The sequence below is a fragment of the Pseudorasbora parva genome, chromosome 18, assembly GCF_024679245.1.
Source record: "Pseudorasbora parva isolate DD20220531a chromosome 18, ASM2467924v1, whole genome shotgun sequence".
Lineage (NCBI taxonomy): Eukaryota > Metazoa > Chordata > Actinopteri > Cypriniformes > Gobionidae > Pseudorasbora > Pseudorasbora parva.
The window spans coordinates 14,345,595-14,364,717 of record NC_090189.1 but is presented as its reverse complement, the minus strand read 5'-3'; the positions used below and the strand labels follow the sequence as shown (position 1 = coordinate 14,364,717).

The window sequence follows — 19,123 nt, the reverse complement described above, 5'->3', positions numbered from 1 at the left end:
TGTTCCAGTGAAAATATTTAAACATCCAGATATATATACTTAATAAGCAAATGATGAGACTTAAAATTGACTTGAATTAAAGATAGTTCGCCCAAAAATGAAAATTTTGTCATTACTTACTCTTGTTTCACTTGTTCCAAACCTGTATGCGTTTCTTTCGCCTGTTGGACACAAAAGAAGATATGTTAAAGAAAGTTAGTAATAAAATGGGTGATCGACTTCCATAAAATAAAATAAAAAAACCTATGGAAGTCAACGGGTGCCGTCAAATGTCTCTTTTGTGTGATGAAACAGATCTAAAGAAACTCATACAGGTTTGGAAAAACTTGTGTAATTATGACAAAAGTTTCCTTTTTGGGTGAATTATAAGTTTTTTAAGTTTAAACAAACCTTTTAAGTTTAACCCTTTTAAGTTTATTTCCCTTACTCATTTAAATCTAACAAAATTTTGTGACGTTTATACCCAAAATGAAAAAACACCATTTGTCAAAATATGTTCATAAAAAATAAACCAACATATTTTGTAATTTAGTATTGTATATAAAATAAAGTATTATTTTGTTTTAAAGATTTTTTTTTATATTTTTGTTTTACTGGAAAGGAAGATAAACTGTTTAAAGAAGTCACCTTTATTGTGTAACTATTCCTACTGTACATTAAACACACAACAAAAACATTAACACAATAAATCCATCCAGCAGAAGTTATCTCTGTGTTCTTTTTAACAAATGCAGAGGTTCGTTGGCATTCTTCAAATCGCGGCAACCAATCCAGAGTCTGACATGTGCTCAGATATAGTTCAGCCAAGCTCACGTTATCTCTGATCCCACTCGGATGCCCGCCTCAACCAGGGCAGAAACCGCACTCTGAGAATTTCCAATTTCCGCTGTGAACATTTTCTGTTGCTGACTTGTTTGAGGGTTTTCAGTCATGCACTTTCTTGGTTGCTGATGTGAGAGAGTCAGACGCCTCTGACCTGAATGCAGAATATGTCACTGTCGTGTTTGGTCATGCATTTATGATAAAGGCTTGGACACACTGCTGCCCAGAACTAGCTAACTGAGTATCGAACACAACTTCCTGCCATCCGAGAGCTTCAGCACGAGAAGACTAATAGGTCATCTGTTTGTGTCCAATTTTGTATCTGTATTTTTGTCTTTATTAGTCTAATAATTATTAATAGTTTTTTTTTTTTTTTACATTTTCAACTTTCTTTGGTATGTAATGCTGTGAGCCTAAAAAAGTCACAAAGTCCACTCCAAAGGGAGATATTCTCTCTATATCAGTAAGCAATGTTTCTGAATTTCCTGAAATGCCTTGATTGTAATTGATATCCCTCATCTAAATAATTCCTAAATAAAGACATACAAAAAAAAAAAAAAAAAAAGAGGGCCAGGCCTGGTTGAGTTGCATTAGTGGCTTTGTCCCTAGGGGTTTTTTTTTTCAGCTGAAGGAAGGCTTTACTTTATTAAAGTTACATTGGTACATATTTTTTGGCTTTAATATTTGTATTGTGTGGTAACCGTTTTATAAAAGCAATAAGCCCTGTGAAGCCATGGTTTACAATGAATTTATAACAGCTAATGGGGTTCCCTAAACTTAAACCATCATGATCTTCCTCTGAATGCCGAGTCTGTAGCCATTTTTAAAAAACATCTTAAGACACATCTCTTCCAATTGCACCTGACCAATACCAATCTAATCTCAACACGTGTTCATGAGAGCACCACAACGCATGCATGTTGTGATGTCGTGAGAGCAGATATTGTTGAAGAATAATATTTTGTAAATAAAGTGGTAAATAAAAAAATAAAAATGAGGAACCACTGGAGTCACATGGATTACTTAAATGATGTCTCACTCTGAACCCTAATACTCAAATTAATTAATTGGTTTGAGTATGGGTACACTTAAATTAAACAAACTTGAAAGTTTTTAGAGTATTTACAACTTTCTTTTGAGTTCACAAAACTGACACATTTTAAGTAATCTGAATCTGAATGAGATGTGAGTAAGTGTGTTCATGGAGCGGCAGGATCATAATTTCAGCGAATAAAACATTAACATACACTCTGTTCTTTACAGAGATATCATATGCAACATGAGTTAACACTTTTATACTGTTTATGGTCAGTTTTTGCAATAAATACCTGAGACTGTACTTTTATTTGCCTGTTACGTGTTTTATATTGATGAGAAGAGTGGGTTTAGGGTAGGAGTTGGGTTAGTTCCTCCAAAATATAAAAGTAGCCAATAAATATTTATAAAATCATGTCTACTTTTACAAAGAATTATTAAATAAAATTAAAAAAAAATAAAAAGCTAAAGGGCTGTTTAGTTGCTTAGGCTGTCAATGGAGGGACAGAAAGCTCTCAGATTTCATCAAAAAGATCTTTGTTTGAGTTTCAAAAATGAACTAAAGTCTTACGGGTTTGGAACGACATGAGGGTGAGTAACTTTATTTTGGGGTGTAAGTCTACAAGACAAAAATATGTGAACAGGATACAGGTTTTGGGCACCTTTGATCCACACAGAGCACCTGCTGCAGTATTTCAATCACTAAAAACTGCGTGACTAGACATCTAATATAAAAAACACCAGGGAGAGTTGCACCAACAAGGTTTCAATTAGGTAAAGTTTAACATTAATCTAGGATTTGTTGATATGTGTTTTATTTTAAATTGAGTTGATGTACCACTTAATTTTAAACAGATTAATTGCGCAGTAAAACGGTTTTATATTATACCGAATTATAGAGCTGATAAAGCAGCACAGGCAGAGGGTGAAGCAACACAAGGCTAAAGAATCATTGTGCAACCCGCCCCTAAAGTGCCGTAATGTGCTAAAACAGTGATGCTGTTACATGTATGCCTGTCTTGTCTGTTTTGGTTTATCTTGTGTTTCTCTCCAGTTCTGTTAAAAAGTCATGTCAGTCAGCCTTGTCCTTCACCTGCACCTTATCCTCATTTTTCCTGTGTATTTAAACCCTCAGTTTGCTCTCAGTGTTTGTCGGTTCTCGTTTGTATGTAGATGTGTATGGAGTGTTCCTGAGTTTTCTGATTAAAAACCTGTTTCCTGTTCTCCTTCGTCTCCGCTTGCTTATCTACTACACATTTGTAACAGAAGAACTTAGCGAAACAGTTCTTTGCAGTGTTTTTCCTTTGTTTTGTTTGTGTTTCCCCGTCTTCCTATGGCTCTTCCCGATGTTTAACCAGTCTGCCTGGAGCAGGGAGACCGCCCGCTGGAAGCACAGACCCAGGACTTTCTCCAGCTTGCGTGGCTCTCCCGTTTCCCGGACTGCTCGGTGGGTGTGTTCTACTACGCCGGCCTGAGCGAGTGGTTGAAGGCATGCGTTCCAGTGGGCGGTCCAATCCAAAGGAAGACTTCCCAGCATTCGTGGAGTGGGTGCTGGTAAATAACCACTCGCCATTGACCATCGGCCCCACTGAGGAGGACAGCATTACCAGTCCCACTCCACCACTGCCAGAGACCAGCAAACCCCCACCAGCGAGTGACGCAACGGAGAAGTTTAACAAGCCCACCGCAGACCATGGGGTCCGGCCACCGCGGATGAGAAGCCTGTACCGAGGACAAGAAAGGAGGGTGTCATCGCCACGGAGCCCCGACCACTAACAAAGAATTGAGGAAGGTTTTTGAGGTGGACTTAATTGACTTTTTCGGAGGGGTTTTTCCTGTGCCCCCTCTATCTCCAGTGTTCTCCGAGTCTCCAGCATCCCTAGTATCTACAGAGGTTCAAGAATAACCACCCAGCCTCCCTCTCCCACCTCCTCAGTTGGTCCATTCCTCAGTGCTTCCTTCGCTGTTGCCCTTCCGCCCCTCTGTGCCACCCACATGCTGTGTGGAGACGCCGAGTGTCTTCTGGCCACCAGCTCTGCCCAGCACTGAGGTTTCTTTGTCTCCGACTCCAGCCTCTGTGCCCCCCTGCTACGCCTTGGCCCGTTGACTCTTTGGCGCCCCCTTGTCTCCTCCCTCCCTCGGCTCCATTGGAAACAATCGGCCATACGGCTTCTCCGGGCTCCCTCGTCTCTCCGGTTTCACCTTGGTCAGTCGCTGACCTGCCTTCGCCTGTGGCTTCGTCTGGCTCCACCCTGCCTCCAGCTCTGCCTTTGTCCTCGGTCCCTCTGGATCAGCCGCTGCCCTCTGGATCACCAGTTTCACCTCGGGTGCTCGTCACTGCGGTGTCACCTCGGTCTCCAGGACCATAGTCTTTGCAGGGGCTCCTCGGCTTGTCGGCTCCTTCTCCTGGCTTCTGGCACACAATCCGGCTCCTGCTCCTGGCTTCCCTCTGGCTCCTCCCTTTCCACGTCTCCCCTTGACTGTATGTTTCTTTTTGCCCCACGTCCTCCCTCCTCAGTTACTGTCTACAGCGCGAGGGAGGGAGGGGGCGTAATGTCTTGTCTGTTTTGGTTTATCTTGTGTTTCTCCCCAGTTCTGTTAATTAGTCATGTCAGTCACGTGTGCCTTGTCCTTCACCTGCACCTTATCCTCCTTTGCCCTGTGTATTTAAACCCTCAGTTTGCCCTCAGTGTTTGTCGGTTCTCGTTTAAATGTAGATGTGTATCGCGTGCTCCTGAGTTTTCTGATTAAATACCTGTTTCCTGTTCTCCTTCGTCTCCGTGCGCTTATCTACTACACACATTTGTAACAGATATTAAAAGATCAAATTCAGTTTACACCTTTTTGTTGATGCATAATATAGAGTCGTTGATCAAAGAATATGAACGGAACTCATTTTGTTTATTATGGGTTTCGATGGGGGGGGGGGAAGCTTAACAAGAAACTTGTATTTATATTCTGTGTTAATCTGCTTGCAAAGTATGCATCATCAATTAGGTGTATATTGAATTTGGTCTTTTAATATCACTATCCTACCACATTAATACTGACTACAAATCTGGTAAAAATGACCAGTGGGAAATGGAGGAAAACCTTGTTTTGCACTCCGTTAAGCGTCTGACGTCACGTGAAAACTGAGGTTCTCTTAAAACAAGACAAATTTTAATCTGAGGAAACCCAAATATAGACCGAAAGCATGTGTAAAATGTTTTTTTTTTTTTTCGCTGCTTCTCTTTAAGGATATTTTTAAGTATCAAAGAATACACATAATGATTAAAATCTGAAAAAAGTGATTATTATTAGATTTTTAACTGCTTATGACTACAATCTTTTACTCTTCCAAGATTTAGAAATATAATACGCCATTCTTCTGCATATCAGTTATCTTTTTGACAATAAAATATAGCTCTAAATTTATGTTTTTATTCTTAAATTTTAAAGCTGAACACAAACATTTGGTTGAGAGAGCCTGTGTCTGTATCCCAGAGCAGAGCTTGAGAACTACATCTCAAGCGCATCCACTTGTTTGGCTATAAAATAGCTGGACCACGCCTGCGGAATACCTGGCCTGATACGGTTAAATTTGTTCCCAGAGTTCACAGCTTGAGCATGGCCAATTTTCTGCATGACAACGATGTGTGACAGGCCCACGGCCACTACCTCTCCATCGTTGAGAAAGAGCTGTATAATTGCTTCTCGTCTCATCAGGACTGTTCCTGTCTCTTCAAACATCATGGCCTCCGCTGGCTGTACCGAGAAAAGGGCACCAAATGGAAGGAATATGACATTTGTCTAAAGCTTGAGTGCTGGAACTTTAATTGGCTGAACTGCAGTTTATTTCAACACAGTTGACATCTTTTAAGAGGGAAAAAAAATATTTTTTACATTTAAAATAGATACATTTTAATAATTAATTATTTATAATAATCATATATTTCATATTAAATCTTTATGATTTGATTACATACGTTTTCATGAATTGTTTGTGATTGTCAATGTTTAGAAACAAAATTCATGAGATGTTGTAATATTTCATTGGTGATTTCAAATATGAATTTTAATGGTGAGCTTGGCAAACAGTTTTAGAGAATTTGATGTTTCCCTAGAGATTGGAGCTGCACTTCCATGCCCGAGAGACATTTCAAAGATGGCCGCCGAGTGAAATTACATATAAAGGAACTTTGATGAAGCAAGGGTGTAGAGTTACATTCAAGCTATTGTAGGGCATGATGACATCTTTTTCCACAGGAAAAAAAAAAAGTTTAAATATGTCATTTTGGCGATTAAAGATTATTTTTAAGGGATACGATTACTGACTACAGGGGACATTAAGTGAAACACAGGCACTTAACTGGGAAAGGGAATTCTTTGGCATTCTAATGATCTGTCCCTTAATAGCTACAGCTAAATGTCCTCATTAAAGTGATAAATGCTCACTTTCAGCCAGAGTTTTACAGCTGTTTGAGTCTAATAAGAGTGCTTTAGACAGACCCTAGGGCGTGGTTATAGGGAGTAAACAAAATTCCGCCAGTTTTCCAGCTGGCTTGGGTATTGGGAAATCCTTGCGGAGCTGAGGGTGAAAACGAGGGACACATTAGTGAGAGCTTGCAAACTGCCTAAAAGCCCTGGGCTAAAGAGCTGAACTTTGAAGGATCCTTTTTAAACGTCAGGGGAGGAGTAGATGGATCGGTAGCCTGGAAGTAATGTTTACAGCTTATTTAAGGCGCTCTATGTGAGCAAGAGATCTGTGGTTTGCAGATCGAGTCTGCATGATTGATAAATGGAATCAGGCAGGGCTGGACTGGACTGGTAATCTGGCATACCGGGCATTTTCCCGGTGGGCCGACGCACTTCAGGGGTGATACTGATTGATTGATTTGATTGATTTGTTGATTTGTTGATTTGTTGATTTATTGATTTATTTCCCACTGACTGGCCCATCATACAGGGATAGCGGCCCATTGGTTTGTCTTCTGAATAGACAGGCCAAAGTAAGAGGGACCTCCCCTCCCATATTAGGCGCTTTTATTTTTATTTTATTTTTTTTATCACTCATGAAACCCAAAAAACAAATATCCGCACAACGCAGCCGCTGACGAACCTATACGCTCTTAGAAGAAAAGGTTCTATATAGAACCTTTAAAGGTTCTATCAGCACTACATATTTGGAACCCCTAAAAGTTTCTATAGAAACCTTTTTAAGTGCCAAAAGGGTTCTTTCTTGTCATAATAGAACCTTTTTAGCATAAAAGGTTCTTTGGAGTTCTTTTTTATGCTAAAAGTTTTTTTTTTGTGTGTTTTTTTTAAACAAATAGAGTCAACTCCAAAGAACCTTTTAGGCTAAAAAGGTTCTATTATGACAAAAAAAGAACCCTTTTGGCACTTAAAAGGGGTTATATATAGAAACGTTTAGGTGTAACATAGTGCTGATAGAACCTTTTAAGGTTCTCTATAGAACCTTTTCTTCTAAGAATGTACGCACGTTTCTGATGCTCTATATGAAGTGATGAACAGCACTTTGACTCCGAATTAAGTTGTATACAATCATGTGAAATGGGAACAATAAACTGTAAAATGTTATCTTTACTTAAACAAATCAAGTAATCTTGATTTAATATTACTAGTTTAGTCCAAAAACTCACAAATATAAGTTAGTATAACTTATTAACCTACAAAATACATAAACTTAAGATTTCAAGTTGTATGAACTCAAAAACATAACTAATTAAAATAGCTCCCTCTGGTCTTGTTTTGATGTGATTGGCCATGCCAGGAGTTCTGTCTGGCAACAAGAACTAATTCACTGATTGGAGGACATTTACAAAAGGCTGTCCTTATTTTTGCCACATCTGTTGCTGATTCAAATTAAGATGAAGACTTTTTCATTGTGTGCAATCTTAAAGGGTTACTTCAGCGATTAGCATATGGCTTTGTATCAGTAGAAACCCTGGAGAATATTCAAATTATTGTGCTTTCCCCCCTCATATCTCCCTGAGATAAGAGATTTATGCATTTTATTTCTGGAAAAATTCCTCCTATGATGCAAAATGACGATTTTTGCATCATAGGAGGAATGTTTGCCCAGAGGCTAAAGACTACAGCCAGCAGAGGGAGCCATTTCCGCATGTTTTGAATCCGCCATTGGGGGATGGGAGATAACACTCAGCTTGCAGGGACAGCTCAGCTTGCAGCTACAGGATCATTTAAACGGAGCTATAGTGAGCAATGTAAGTCTTTTAACTTCTCAAATTCATTTCTATGAAAGTTAAGCTTGCAAAGGCATGAACTGAAACGCGCCAGATTGAACTCGAGTTGTGAATGTATGCCGCGAGTGTAGTCGCGATTACCTCAGCTCTCATCACTCCTGCAGTTAGTGCTCAGTGCTGTGATACTCGCGCGGTGACTCACTCATTATATTGAACAGACACGTTCAGTTTTTAATTGTAGTGTCTTCTCTAACTCAGTCACTGTAATGAAGTTGGTGGCGTTGGGAATGGCCTCACAGGGCAGCAAAGCATTCTGGGAATTGTAGTCTTTCATCCCCATGGGACAAAAATAAATTTTCTGTCTTTTCTCAGTCTAGAAGGCACCAAATTCAAAAATAATTTCACATTTCTACTGCATTGATGACCCAGTTTAAATACAGATTCATCTTCCCAGCGCTGAAGTACCCCTTTAAATTCTTAAAATTTGTAAGTTACTAAACCTAATAATAATATGTGAACTAACTTATAACTAACCAGATTGAATTTATTTCTGTTTTATTGAAAATAATAGTTTTGTTAGAAGTCAACATGATGGAGATAAGTGTTTACTTTAGTTGGGCTCTTGATCTTTGATTATGTAATATTAGTGTTTCTTTGGCTGCTTTGTGTTTGTGAGACACATTTGTTGTGGAACACAAAGTCAAGAGAAAATATCATCATGTGATGCTGTTTATTCATTGATGATGATAATAATAAAATCATCATGTAATGACAGAATCCATGATCTCATACAGAGTCTAATGCTCTGGTTGTCAAAGTGGTTATTAATAATTTTGAAGAATTAATAATAATAACCGTGAGATCCTTCACTATTATGGTAATTAAACTATTTTTTAAATAATCTACGGCATAAGTTAGATTATACACACAGACATCAAGAATCCACGTATGAATCTCTACAATGGTGACAATCCAAACAAAAACATATATATTCCAATAAACATATCAACTCTGAACATCAGAAGAAAACAGGAAAAACTAAAAGAAATTAGTAAGAATCAAAGAAAATTAGTCACAATTTTGATGCATAATTTATTTATGCCGCAATGCATGTTTGAACCCATGGGGAAGTTTTGATTGGATGTACCCAGCATGGTGTACTGAACTGTGTATCCAGTTTGGTGAACTTAGCAATTTAAGTACAGTGAACATGAGCACCAAGTTAAGAGAACTTGAAATTGAATTGAGGGAAAGAGTTTACTCAAATCAATTGAGTTGAATCAACTTATTAGGGTTTTCATGTTCTGTGGTGAACCTGTAAACAGCTGCGACCATGTTAAATACGTGACGAGGTACAGTGGAAAACAGCAATAGTCTACACACAACTACACACACCTTGCAGTGAAGAACAGTTGGAATTGGAAGAAATGTATTAATTAAAAATGTTGCTACGTTAAATATTGCGGAATTAAATGTCACATGCCTGTCCTGTCTTGTGTGCACATGTGGGTTTTGTCATGTCTTGCATGTGCTCCTGTCATTGTCTGATCCCTCCCCCTTGTTATCTGATTAGTGTTGATTTCTCCCACCTGTTCCCTCTTGATTTCTTCCCCTTATAAGCTCCTTGTGTTTGTCAGTCTGTGTTGGATCCTTGTGTATGTTATGTCTGCGTCTTCCGGTTCCCCGTGATTTCTCTGTTGGTATGTTTTTGAGTTATGTTACAGTTCTGATTATGTGTTTTTCCCCCTCGTGGGTTTTTGTGTTGAGTTGTTTTATTTTATAATAAATTATAATTTTCTCACTGCACTTGAGTCCTCGCACCAATTTCCTGTTTCCTCGTGTCCGTGACGTAACAGAAGGATCCAACCACTTGAGGACTCAGCAGGACTTGTTTTTGTTTTTGTTTTTTTTTTGTTTTTGTTTTTTCTCCCGGTATCCTCCTATGGAGTGGGAGAAGAACCTGCGGGTAATGCGTTACCTGAACTCCCGGTACATCCGTCAATCCGTCAACAGGGGACGGATGTGCAACAGTTTGCAGGCAGGTTCCTCATGGAGGTGGACCATTTTAGACTCAATGAGGCAGAGTGGAAGGAAACTTTTAATCTCTGCCTCGACATGCCCCTCTGTCCAGAGGTAATGGATAGTATGGGGAGTCTGGGATTCTGGGATTCTGGGATTCTGGGAATTCATCGACCGCCTGGGCCCCAGTCCTTCCATGGTCCCAGTGCCGGCGGATCATATGCTGGTGGTCCCAGTACCGGCGGATCGTGTTCCGGTGGTCCCAATTTCGGCGGATCGTGTTCCGGTGGTCCCAGTACCGGCGGATCGTGTTCCAGTGGTCCTGAAACGGAGGAGAAGGAAGTCTCCCTCCATGCCTTTTCCAGTGGTCCAAGTTCCGGTGGTCCCTGTGCCGGTGGTCCCTGTGCCGGTGGTCCCTGTGCCGGTGGTCCCAGTGCCGGCGGATCGTATGCCGGTGGTCCCAGTGCCGGCGGATCGTGTTCCGGTGGTCCCAATGCTGGCGGATCGTATTCCGGTGGTCCCAGTGCCGGCGGATCATGTTCCAGTGGTCCCAATGCTGGTGGATCATATTTCGGTGGTCCCAGTGCCGGCGGATCGTGTTCCGGTGGTCCCAATGCTGGCGGATCGTGTTCTGGGTGTCCCTGTGCCGGTGGATCGTGTTCCGGTGGTGCCTGTGCCGGTGGATCGTGTTCCGGTGGTCCCTGTGCCGGTGGATCGTGTTCCGGTGGTCCCTGTGCTGGTGGATCGTGTTCCGGTGGTCCCAGTTCCGGTTGTCCCTATGCCGGTGAACTCTGTTCCGGTGGAAGCCGCTGGGCAGGAGATGCCTCCCAGGCGCCCCGCTCTCACCGCGCCTCCCAGGTGCCCCGCTCTCACCGCGCCTCCCAGGCTCCCCGCTCTCACCGCGCCTCCCAGGCGTCCAGCTCTCACCGCGCCTCCCAGGCGTCCAGCTCTCACCGCGCCTCCCTGGCGACCTGCTCTGCCCGCGCCTCCCTGGCGACCTGCTCTGCCCGCGCCTCCCTGGCGACCTGCTCTCCGTGCGCCGCTGAGGCGCCCTGCTCTCCGTGCGCCGCTGAGGCGTCCTGCTCTCCGTGCGCCGCTGAGGCGTCCTGCTCTCCGTGCGCCGCTGAGGCGTCCTGCTCTCCGTGCGCCGCTGAGGCGTCCTGCTCTCCGTGCGCCGCTGAGGCCTCCTGCTCTCCGTGCGCCGCTGAGGCCTCCTGCTCTCCGTGCGCCGCTGAGGCCTCCTGCTCTGCCCGCGCCTCCCTGGCGCCCTGCTCTACCCGCGCCACCCTGGCTGCCTAAACTCTACGGGCCGCCCCGGCCGCTTGAACTCGGTGGGCCTCCCGAACTCGGCGGGCCGCCCTGGCCATTCGAACTTTGTGGGCCACCATGGCCTCCTGAACTTTTTGTTTTCCTTCTCCCTCCCTTGTTTACCCCTCCCTTGTCTGTTCCTTCCTTGTCTGTTTCCCGTGCCCCCCTGGTCTTTCCCTCCCGTGCCCCCCTGGTCTGTCCCTCCCGTGCCCCCCTGGTCTGTCCCTCCCGTGCCCCCCTGGTCTGTCCCTCCCGTGCCCCCCTGGTCTGTCCCTCCCGTGCTCCCCTGGTCTGTCCCTCCCGTCCCGCCCTGGTCTGTCCCTCCCGTCCCGCCCTGGTCTGTCCCTCCCGTCCCGCCCTGGTCTGTCCCTCCCGTCCCGCCCTGGTCTGTCCCTCCCGTCCCGCCCTGGTCTGTCCCTTCCGCCCCGCCCTGGTCTGTCTCTCCCGTGCCCCCCTGGAGCGTCTGGTAGCCGCTCCTTAAGGAGGGGGTAATGTCACATTCCTGTCCTGTCTTGTGTGCACATGTGGGTTTTGTCATGTCTTGCATGTGCTCCTGTCATTGTCTGATCCCTCCCCCTTGTTATCTGATTAGTGTTGATTTCTCCCACCTGTTCCCTCTTGATTTCTTCCCCTTATAAGCTCCTTGTGTTTGTCAGTCTGTGTTGGATCCTTGTGTATGTTATGTCTGCGTCTTCCGGTTCCCCGTGATTTCTCTGTTGGTATGTTTTTGAGTTATGTTACAGTTCTGATTATGTGTTTTTCCCCCTCGTGGGTTTTTGTGTTGAGTTGTTTTATTTTATAATAAATTATAATTTTCTCACTGCACTTGAGTCCTCGCACCAATTTCCTGTTTCCTCGTGTCCGTGACGTAACATTAAATCACTTTTATAGAGGCTGTTTTTATGTGTTTACAAGATTTTTTTATTACAAATTCAATAGTTTATTATATATATTTTATATATATTTAGGAGGGGGGATGTTTGTTAGAGGTTGGATATAGTTAAAAACAATAAGTGTTGATGTAACATCCATCTGTCATTGTCTTAGGCTTATTATTTTATGTAAAACATGCATAAATACATCCATATTTATGAAGCTTGTAGGATGAAATCCAGTTATAAAATAATTAAAATGGTGCCGTACATTTTGAATTGTCAATTTACGTGACCCTCATTTGAAATATGCATTATGAATTAAGCATAATTGTTAAATATTTGCTTTATAACTTAAAGCAAACCTGAATTTGCTCTTGATCATTACACAGTGGTATCATGGTTCTTCTAAAGTCTGGAGTCCTTTGGAGGTAGGCTACATTATACAAAAAGTTTCTTTGATTTCATAGCCACTTTATGACTACATTATGACTCAAAATACATTACTGTGAGTTCAGAAGTATATATAATTACTAAAAGCTTTCCACGCTCTACTAAACTGTCAGGAACGATTAAACAAAAGGATAAAGAAGATCGATTTTGGTGTCCTTCTGGGAGTGAGCGTTAATGGGGACTAGCACTCGTAACGTGGGACTAAAAGGGTTTTGGATATTGAAATGGGAATCTTCCAGACAGAGGGACGAGGTGCTTTCAGATTTCAAGGTGAATGGAAGACGGGACAGAATGAGAATCGCAGACTGACAGCAAGACAGAGAGAGTTTCCTTCCATATAAGGAGGTGGAAATTGTTTTTAAGTCGGTTCACTCTCGCTGTGAAGCTCTGACTGCCTTCCCCTGGTGCAGGTACGGCTAGATTAACTGGGTTTGTCTGAAGAGGGCCTTTAGCGTGTGGGCTGTATGCGTCACATGCGGTCTCCGGTGGTCTGACAGCAGCTCCGTAGGGACGGCCTGTCGGACTGACGATTATAAGCTAAGGATAAACATAGCAGCTCCCAGTCGAGCTGGGGAGCGCGCACTGCGTGCTAAAATGAGCTGACAGGTGCGTGGTACGCCCACGCCGCTCGCGCTATGAAAGAGCTCCAGCCAGACCCATAAAACAAAGACAGGTGATGTGGAATGACATCCATAATAAAAGGGAAGCTCAGCATCAGATTAAAGCGGCTCAGACAATACAAAGAGCAGCATCAGTATGCTCAATGCACTTTGTTTGGCTATATCACTTGCTGATAAAAAAAGACACCATTTGGACTTCATAAATTCAGCAGTTGATTAAAAGTTTGGGCTGTGAAAGATATTTGAAATGAGATATGTTTTGCTCCAAGTATTAAGAATTTGGCCTCTACTCCACTGTGTGTGCGAGATTATCTCACATTACGTCTGGAGCTGTTACAGAATTTTCTGGTGAGGTGAAGGCGGATGTGTAAATTAATATTGCTCAACCCACAGTATCTTGTTTTTTTCCCTGATGATTTTATTCAATGTAGAGCCCTTCCAAAATTAAGGATTTATTTTTATATTTTTTTTTTATGGAGGTTTATTTCTTTGTTGAAAAGAAGAGTTTTATAAAAAGGAAAAAAAGAGTCATTAGCTCATGTGAATGAGTATTTGAATGTTGGAATGGGGATTCATATTGTTGGAAATAAGAAACTATCTCTCTAAGTAATTTTCAATGTGATTCATATTTGTTGAATGTTTAAAGAAAATTCTTGCAGTTGAAATGTAGGAGAACATCACACAAAGTGTTTTTTTTATTTTAGTGGAAATATGTTTATCCAATGAAGTGTTCTGATGGTGACCCCTGAAGTTCAAGGGGGCGGGATGAGGAAGAAAAAATAGAGAGCTCGTGGGGACTCGAGAGCTTGTGGGGAAAATAGAGAGCTCGTGGGAAAAAAAAAAGATAGTAAAAAGTTGAATGAGAATTAGAAAACAACGTATTGCAAGAGGAAAAAAAAAACCCTTTCTTTGCATATAGTGTGTTGAAAACGTAGAAGAAGTTTGTTTGTTGACAGAGTTTAACGAATTACAACAGTTAAAGAACTATTGGCATTGAGTATTCGCAAGATTATGTTCGGGAAGGAAGTTAATGGTACTTTGAAAAGTGGAGCGAACTGGAAAGAGATCTAAAGTGAGTGAGCAACGTGCATCGAAGATTGACTGATTGCAGCGCGAGAGCACAGCTGTTGTGTGTGTGTTGTGTTAAGTGCTGCACATCGGGATTCACTCGCGGATGGAGTTCGTTGGGACATCTTTATCATCATCGCTGGATGGCTCCAGGTTACTGCTGTTCTTTTCTATGTGTTTCCTTACTCTGGACCCGGATCGATTTCCTCGAGTTGTCATTTCTCTGGATTTGTGAGTATTCAATGTGGTGTCAAATTACAAAGAGCTCCAACGTAGCGCGCCAACGATTGAACTAAAATCCCAGCTGGGTTAATGTGATTTTCTGGACTTGATGTGAATTGTGATTTCATTGTTTAGATTTCCATTTGAAAGGATTATTTTCCATTTGAGGAAAAAAAAACAGAATCAAAAGAGTTCCGGTTTAATAAACAAATGTTTACTGTTCATTAAACATTTTTTTGTGGTTTCCTGGGGAGGAAAGGAAAAGTGGTAAGGTAATTTTTTTTTTTTACAGATCATAGATTTACGTTGTGAACTGTTGAACACCAGTTTGTAATTACTTCCAATTTAAATTGATAAAACACTAAACTGACACTTATAGTGGTATCTGAAGATCTGGGTTTTGTGTTTAACTGAAATTAAATAATTTAGAAATGTGCCTCCCCCCAAGTTAGTGTCTTTTGGAAGGTCCCCTAGACATAATAGGCCATATTTATTGGTGAGAGGGCTACATTTTGTGGGGGCTCGTCCGGGATCTTTCAGATCATTTCAGATTGTGTTTTCTTAGACGCTGTGAACGTGTATGTTCAGTGAAAATTTGGAAGTAATTTATGTGCATACTTGGTTTCTTTGAGAATTTTGTGAAGAGAGCTTTAATGCTTAACAGTCATTCCCTGTTTTCCTGAGTACATACTATTGATGATGCAAGTGAACAAAATGGAGATTAGTGAGATTGTTGCTTGGTGCAGAGAGAAAGGTGTTGAGCTGGACAGAGTTATCATTCTGAGCAACGTACCTGCAGATTGTGAAGACAAAGTAGTCTATGAAGTGCTGGATGCTGTGCTGGGAATGAGGAAATGCAAAGTGCTCGATCGCCTTTCTGATAAGACTAAGAAACGGAAGTTTCTTCTGATTGAGACAGCTAGCAAGGTTTCTGAGATGTCTGTCCCTGCGGAGCTTGGAGGACCTGAAGTAGGTACCTGGTACACACAGGTTGTTCATGTCGCAGCTGAAGCACCTAAACAGAACAGGGAAGATGAATTTCAGACTAAGCTGATGTCTTTTCTTCAAGCAGAGGGAAAGTCGCTATCTGACATTCCAAGTTTGGCTTCCCCTACACCTGTGCTAAACACTAAGCTTGTTGATGCCATAAATTCCCTTGTTCAAACGTGTCATGTGGCATCATCTGAGGAGAGAGCTGGATATAGGAAGCTGCGTCCCTTCTCAGGGTTCATTCCCACTCCCCATGGAGAAGATGAGTATGAGGTCTGGGTGGAACAGACTACCCACATTCTGGAAGAGTGGCAGTGTACTGATAATGTCAAGAAGCAGAGACTAGTAGAGTGTCTCAGAGGTCCTGCAGCAGACATTGTTAGGTTTGAGAAGACTGGTAACCCATCTGCTACGTTCAGTGATTACCTTAGTGCACTAGAATCAGTGTTTGGCACTACTGAGGATGCTGCGGATTTGATGTTAAAATTTCGGAGTACTTACCAGAGTGAGGGAGAGAAGCTCTCAGCCTACATAATGAGGTTGGATAGGATGCTGCACAGTATGTTGAGGAAGAGAGGCATTGAGTTCCCTGAAATGAATCGTCTTCGGATGCAGCAAATAGTCCGAGGTGCCCTCTCAAGTGACCTGGTGGCTATGCGCTTGAGGATGACCCATAAGTTGTGTGCCCCTCCCCCCTTCAATGATCTAATGAAGGAGGTGAGAGAAGAAGAAAGTATGTTAAACCAAAGGAGCTCAGTGCAGGCAAATGTAGCTGTGGCTACAAGGAATGAGTCACCTAGTAACACTAGTCTGGCCAATGCAGAAGTTGAAATGCTGAAGAGGGAGATTAGGGGCTTAAAGAATGAGGTGTCTCGCTTAGCAGCTATGGCAGAAGAACCAGTGACTCATGATCGTCCTGCTACGCACAGTTTAGTTGCAACTGCAGAGAGTAAAACACCCACGAGACCAGTGAACAAGGCTAACATCTTCTGTTACAGATGCGGAGAAGATGGTCATCTGAAACGTGACTGTACAAAGGAAGAGAACCTCAGGAGAGTAAACCAACGGCTCATTAAAATGAGACAGCCGTCGGGAAATGCCTCCGGGGCTCAGTAGAGGAACGGCCTGAAGCTCCGAGGAAGACACGTTCCACTAAGTGTAAAAGAGCCAGAGTTGAATTGGTAGACCTTCCGAGCGGGTTAGTGGGACCTAGCTCTGTCCTTCCCATCCAGGTGGAAGGTATCTACACTAAGGCTTTATTGGATAGTGGATCACAGGTCACGCTGTTGTACAGATCCTTCTATGAGAAACACTTAAAGCATCTGCCATTGACACCAATAGAAAATTTGGAGATATGGGGGTTGAGCGCACAGAGATACCCTTATGATGGCTGCTTGGCTTTAAGGCTAGAGTTTCCAGGATCTGTAGCAGGAGTGGCAGAATCCATAGATGCACTTGTGTTGGTCTGTCCTGATCCTGTCATGAAAGGAGATGTCAACGTTTTGGTGGGAACAAACACATCTGTGGTAAAGAAGCTGGTAGAAGTTTGCAAGGAAAAGATGGGAAATGATTTTCTGCATACCATGACTGTTCATCCTGAGATCAGATCTGCCTATGAACGGGTCATTACTGTTAGCAAGTGTGATGTTGACGACAGTAGAGGTACTGTCTGGTTTCCTCGTCTTAAGCCGTTGAAGTTGACTCCAGGAGAGAGTGTGAGGGTTTCTGGAATCCTGAAATACCCTGTTACCTTATCTACTAAAACTTTGTTAGTGGATCAGCCTGAGGAGTCCTGTTTTCCAGAGGAACTGCTAGTGCGAGCTGAGGTGCAGTCTGTTACTGCTGTCCAGTCAAAAAGAGTTGGAGTTTCTATCAGGAATGTCTCTTCTCGCCCAGTGACGATCAAGAGAGGAATGCCTATTGCGCATGTGTTTCCTGTTGATGTGGTGCCTACTGTCTCTAAGCCCAGAGAGAGTAGTGCCAAAACCAAACTGACCAAGGATTCATTTAACTTTGGCGATTCTCCTGTATCTAAAGAATGGAAACAGCAGCTGGCCAAAAAGATGTTGGAGAGAAAGGATGTTTTCTCCTGCGATGAATTTGATGTGGGATGTTCAAAGAGTACTCAACACCACATTAGGCTGACAGAGGATAAGCCTTTCCGTGAGAGGTCACGACGGCTTGCACCAGCCGACATCGAGGATGTTAGACAGCACTTGGAGAAGCTGAAGGAGGCTGATATTATTGCTGAGTCCAGAAGTCCTTATGCTTCACCTATCGTCGTAGTCCGGAAAAAGAACGGACAGATAAGGATGTGTGTGGACAACAGGACGCTGAATCGTCGCACAATCACTGACCAATACACCGTTCCCCGCATTGAAGATGCTCTGGCCTGCTTAAATGGAAGCCAGTGGTTCAGTGTTTTGGACCTTAGGAGTGGATATTATCAGATCCCCCTGAGTGAAGAGGACCAAGAAAAGACAGCTTTCATTTGCCCGGTGGGGTTTTACCAATTCCAGCGGATGCCACAGGGGATTTGTGGAGCTCCCTCAACCTTCCAGCGAGTGATGGAAAAGACGGTGGGAGATATGAACCTGTTGGAAGTGTTGGTCTACTTGGATGACCTCATTATCTTCGGAAGGACTTTGGAGGAGCATGAGGAGAGGCTGCTCAAGGTGCTGGACCGGTTGCAGAGCGAAGGGTTGAAATTGTCCCTGGACAAGTGCATTTTTTGTCAGACTTCTGTCAGCTATGTTGGTCACATTGTGTCTCAAGATGGTGTTTCAACTGATCCCTCCAAGATCGAAGCTGTCAAATCTTGGCCCAGACCCCAGAACGTGACAGAGCTACGTTCTTTCTTAGGTTTCTGTGGGTACTATAGGAGATTCGTAAAGGACTATTCTAAGGTATCTTACCCACTTAATCAGTTGCTGCAAGGGTGTTTTCCAACCAAGACCTTGAAGAAAATAAAAGCTGGAGACAATCCCGACCGGATTGTGTACAAAGCCTCAGATCCATTTGGAAATAGATGGACTGATGCATGTGAAGCTGCTTTCAATGAGTTGAAGGTGAGACTTACCAAGGCTCCTGTGTTGGTCTTTGCCAACTCTCAGCTCCCGTACGTCCTACATGTTGATGCCTGCTGTGAAGGGTTGGGCGGGGTACTGTATCAGGACCAGGGACAGGGGTTGAGGCCTGTAGCTTTTGTCAGCAGAAGTTTGACGCCTTCTGAAAGGAACTATCCAGTCCACAAACTTGAGTTCTTGGCATTAAAGTGGGCTGTTGTCGACAAGCTACATGACTACCTGTATGGAGTAAAGTTTGAAGTGCAGACAGACAACAATCCACTAACTTATGTTTTGACCACAGCAAAATTGGATGCTACAGGACATAGGTGGCTGGCGGCTCTTTCTGTTTATGACTTCAGTCTCAAGTACAGGCCTGGGAGACAAAATGTTGATGCCGATGCTTTGTCTCGGCGTCCTCACAAGAGAGTGAAGGACCAGGA

The 19,123-nt window shown here is 43.0% G+C and overlaps 1 protein-coding gene across 1 annotated transcript; it reads left to right on the top strand.

The window, feature by feature from the left end:
- The first annotated feature begins 15,339 nt into the window (after positions 1–15,339).
- On the top strand, positions 15,340–16,731 carry LOC137047117 (paraneoplastic antigen Ma1 homolog). The gene has a single exon (XM_067424679.1). The coding sequence runs from the start codon at positions 15,340–15,342 to the stop codon at positions 16,729–16,731; it is 1,392 nt and encodes a 463-aa protein (XP_067280780.1).
- Positions 16,732–19,123: the final 2,392 nt, after the last annotated feature.